The 4845-nt window shown below is 49.0% G+C and overlaps 1 protein-coding gene across 3 annotated transcripts in view; it reads left to right on the plus strand.

The window, feature by feature from the left end:
• Positions 1-462: 462 nt before the first annotated feature.
• The window catches only part of VPS51 (VPS51, GARP complex subunit), an 18098-nt gene continuing 13715 nt past the window's right edge, over positions 463-4845 (plus strand). Inside the window, exons 1-2 of one of the 3 annotated variants that reach the window (XM_003798635.2) lie at positions 463-820; positions 1369-1498. In XM_003798635.2, the coding sequence (XP_003798683.1) occupies positions 596-820; positions 1369-1498 (355 nt within the window). In that variant the 5' untranslated portion in view covers positions 463-595. Of the gene's footprint in view, positions 821-869; positions 916-1368; positions 1499-4845 lie in introns of those variants that run through there. The other 2 variants (XM_023518456.1, XM_023518455.1) reach the window with 2 other exon arrangements.

Raw genomic sequence — 4845 nt, forward strand, 5'->3', positions numbered from 1 at the left:
GCTCAATCTCAAAAAAAAAAAAGAGAGAGAAGATAGGTCAGATAGGAGCCCAGTCTTAGAACATGCCACGAGTAATTCTGAAGGCAATTCTGTTGCAAGTCAGAGGAACAGACCTTGAGAAGCCCTGTGCTAGAGGGATAGTACACGTACATTTAGTCCTCACAAAACCCCTGTGAAGTATGTACCCCAATTTTAAGAATGGGGACACATGAGTTGTCCAAGTAAGAAGACAAGGGGGAGGATCCCGGGCACACTCTGGCCCCGCGTCTCCTATCGGTCTACTGCATCTGGGGCACAGGTTACGCGCAGAGATGTAGACGTGAGGAGCCACACCCTGCCCCGCCCCTCTTCTGGATGGCATCCGAGACAATTACACCAAATCCGTCCCGGAAACTAGGAACTCAGGGCTCTCCCGGAACCTCTTCACTCGGGGAGAAGAGGAGCGGGGGAACTCTAGTCTCAAAGGACCAGCCAATGCTGCGGGGAACGTTTCACCTGAAGGACTGCCTCGTTTCAACAACAACTTTATGGCTCCCGGAAGCACCTCCTCTCCATCCCCTTCTTAACCTCACCGTCGTGGGCTAAAGTTGGAACCATGGCGGCGCCAGCCGCCGGGCCAGGCCATGGGTCTGCACCTGGGGACTCCCCGGAGGGGCCCGAGGGGGAGACTCCAGAGCGTCGACGGAAGGCTCACGGGATGCTGAAGCTTTACTACGGCCTCTCGGAGGGCGAAGCGGCTGGGCGCCCTGCGGGGCCTGACCCCCTGGACCCGACTGATCTCAACGGGGCTCATTTCGACCCGGAAGTGTATCTTGACAAGGTGTGTGTGTGTGTGTGTGTGTGTGTGTGTGTAGGAACTGGGCCCCCGATATATCCCTTCCCCGCCCCAGATCATGCCTCCGACTTTGTTACAAGGTGTGCATAAGACGATGACCCTCGGCCAGGTAGTAGGGGCAGAGCAGGAGTCTAAGGGGCGTGTGCAGGTTTGAACTGGCCTGAGGTGATGGAGATTTGAGGTCTCCTAGGCTGATGTTATGATAGGCCCAGGGTAAGGGGCGTGGCTGGACAGAGGCTGAGCCTGAGGATTTGAAATGCTGACAGATCCCAAGCTGGGATGAACCTGCATGCCAGGGAGGTACTCCCATTTATATGTAGGGGGGACAGAGCGGTCTAAGCTTGAAGGCGTGGCTGCAGAAGTCAGTGAAGAACCTAGTAAACCCTGAGCTGTGCCGTTTATAGGTCCTGCGTCTGAGATTCCTGACAGGGGTGGGGTCAGAGTTTTCTTGCACCAGAAGCCTAGCAGTTGGGGGCAAGATCGGGAGACATGAGTGCCCCCTGAGCTGAACACTAACCATTCAACTTATCTAGCTGCGCAGAGAGTGCCCGCTGGCCCAGCTGATGGACAGTGAGACCGACATGGTGCGGCAGATCCGGGCTCTAGACAGCGACATGCAGACACTGGTCTATGAGAATTACAACAAGTTCATCTCAGCCACAGGTGATCCCCACTGGGACGCACCCCTCTCTCACAGTCTCACATCCCCCAGTCCTCCATTGGTGCTGAGAAAAACCAGCGGGGGACTTAGGAAGACTCAGATTTCAGTCCTGCCTTGACATTATTCAACTTTCACCTCTCCTTCTCTGAGCCATTGGGGTCAGACTACTGTAGAGGTACTCTCAGAGCCTTGTTGTAAGAACCAAAGGGGAGAAAGGACAAAATGAAATGAGATTACCTGAAGCATTTAAAAGAATTCCTGACACCAAGGAGGCCTCAGTCAGGTTCTCTTATTGTTGGTAATTTGCAGATTTTATGAATGTGAGAAAATTTATGACATTTAGGAACACAGGTGGGGCTTGGTGACTCACACCTGTAATCCTAGCACTCTGGGAAGCCCAAGGCAGGTGGATTGTTCAAGCTCAGGAGTTCAAGACCAGCCTGAGGAAGAGTAAAATCTCATTTCTACAAGAAGTAGAGGCTCGGCGCCTATAGCTCAACCGGCTAAGGCGTCAGCCACCTTACACCTAAGGTGGCGGGTTCGAATCCCCAGCCCGGACCCGCCAAACAACAATGACGGCTGCAACCAAAAAATAGCCGGGCGTTGTGGCGGGCGCCTGTGGTCCCAGCTACTTGGGAGGCAGAGGCAAGAGACTCGCTTGAGTTGGAGGTTGCTGTGAGCTGTAATGCCACGGCACTCTACCCAGGGGGACAGCTTGAGGCTCTGTCTCAAAAAAAAAAAAAAAAAGAAGTAGAAAAATTAGGGTGGCTCCTGTGGCTCAGTGAGTAGGACACCAGTCCCATATACTGAGGGTGGTGGGTTCAAACCCGGCCCCGGCCAAACTGCACCACCAAAATAGCCCGGCGTTGTAGGCACCTGTAGTCTCAGCTATTCAGGAAGCTTAGGCAGGAGTATCACTTGAGCCCAGGAGTTTGAAGGTTGCTGTGAGCTATGATGCCAGTACACTCTACCCAAAGTGACAGAGTGAGACTCTGTCTCAAAAAAATAAATAAATAAAAAGGAACATGGGCGGCACCCATAGCTCAGTAGGTAGGGTGCCAGCCATATACACCTAGGTAGGTGGGTGCTAACCTGGCCCAGGCCAGCTAAAACAACAATGACAACTGCAGCAACAACAACAACAGCAAAATAGGTGTTGTAGCAGTAACCTGTGGTCGCAGCTACTTGGGAGGCTGAGACAAGAGAATCGCTTAAGCCCAAGAGTTTGAGGTTGCTGTGAGCTGTGACGCCACTGCACTCTAACCAGGGCAAAAAAAAAAAAAAAAGGAACACAAAGATCATGTAAAGACTTGTTTTTTTCTGCCCCTTTTCTTCTCTAGTATTAGACAGTGTTTAGCTAGCTCTTGTCAACATTATCTTCTGTCCTATCTTAAGGAGATACAACTCAGTCTTTTGTATTGGATCCCCATGTAATGTGTTCCCCGAAAATAAGACCTACCCAAAAAATAAGCCCTAGCAGGATTTCTATGCATTTGTTAAATATAAGCCCTACCCTGATAATAAGACCTAGTGATGGGTGTGGCTATGCAGTGTATCTGCCACACCATGCATTTCGGCACAGACCAGTTCCTTTCTCCAAGCCATTCGCACTTGCACATGTGGTAATCATGGTAGCAGGCATCCTATTGTGCACTTGAGAATGGCTAGAGGAAAGGAGGTCATTGTATCACTAGCACCAAGCCCCGCCAACAAGATCAGCTCCCCCTGTCAGGTTCCGGAAGATGACTTAACTGTATTTGAATAAATGTAGATTATTGTAGTATACTTAATAAAAATAAGACATCCCCTGAAAATAAGCCCTTGAGAAAAAATGTGTGTCTTCTTGAGAAAAAATGTGTGTCTTCTTGAGAAAAAATAAATATAAGACAGTGTCTTATTTCCGGGGAAACACGGTACTTAGTCCAGGAGGCAGATCCAAAGGGTGTTGTGTGCAGTCCATGGAATGTTCTGTGAGCATCTCTGGGGTTCTATTTGTTTTGATATCTGTTCTTCTCACAGTAATGAGTAAAAGAACATATATTCATTGTTCTTATGTTGGACTTGAAGCAGGTTCAAGGCATTGGCATCTCTATTTGTTAATAGAAGCATCAAAACAGGAGTAAATTATAGTTTCTGTGGTAATAAATTTCTTTTTTTTTGAGACAGAGCCTCAAGCTATCCCCCTGGGTAGAGTGCTATGGCATCACAGCTCACAGCAACCTCTAACTCCTGGGCTCAAGCGAGTCTCCCGCCTCAGCCTCCCAAGTAGCTGGGACCACAGGCACCCGCCACAATGCCCGGCCATTCTTTTGGTTGCAGCCATCATTGTTGTCTGGCGGGCCCAGGCTGGGGATTCGAACCTGCCACCTCAGGTGTATGTGGCCAGCGCCTTAGCTGGCTGAGCCACAGGCGCTGAGCCAGTAGTAAATTTCTCACAGAAATTTTGCAAACATCACATTTGTCATTTGTTAGAATATGCATAATGAAGGCCTGACCTGGTGGCTCACACCTGTAATCCCAGCACTCTGGGAAGCCGAGATGGGTGGATTGCCTGAGTTCACAGGTTTGAGACCAGCCTGAACTAGAGCAAGACCTCATCTCTAAAAATAGCTGGGCATTGTGGCAGGCACCTTTAGTCTCAGCTACTCGAGTGGCTGAGGCAAGCAAATCACTTGAGCCCAGGAGTTTGAGGTTGCTGTGAGCTATGACGCACAGCACTCTACTGATGGTGACAAAGTGAGACTTCGTCTCAAAAAAAAAGAATGTGCATAATGTTTTGACACATAGCTCTTGCTTAATAGAGTTCTTTTTAGTTTTTTAATAAATTATTTATTTATTTTGCTTTTGTTTTTGTTTTTTTGAGATAGAATATCACTTTGTCACCCTTGGTAGAATGCCCTGGCACCATAGCTCACAACAACCTCAAACTCTTGGGCTCAAGTGATCCTCTTGCCTCAGGCTCCCATATAACTGGAACTACAGGTGCTCAGCTAGTATTTTGTTTTCTCTCTTTTTTTTTTTTGAGACAGAGTTTCACTTTGTCACCCTCGGTAAAGTGCTGTTGTATCATAGCTCACAGAAACCTCAAATTCTTGGGCTCAAGAGATCCTCAAATTCTTGGGTTCAAGAGATTCTCTTGCCTCAGCCTCCTAAGTAGCTGGGATTATAGGTACCTGTCACAATGCTCGGCTTTTTTTTTTTTTTTGAAACAGAGCCTCAAGCTGTCACCCTAGGTAGAGTGCCATGGCATTATAGCTCACAGCAACTTCCAACTCCTGGGCTCAAGTGAGTCTCCTGCCTCTGCCTCCCAAGTAGCTTTGACTACAGTTGCTCGCCACAACGCCCGACT

This window comes from Otolemur garnettii, unplaced genomic scaffold (genome assembly GCF_000181295.1).
Source record: "Otolemur garnettii isolate 467f Iridium unplaced genomic scaffold, OtoGar3 scaffold00140, whole genome shotgun sequence".
Taxonomy (NCBI): Eukaryota; Metazoa; Chordata; class Mammalia; order Primates; family Galagidae; genus Otolemur; species Otolemur garnettii.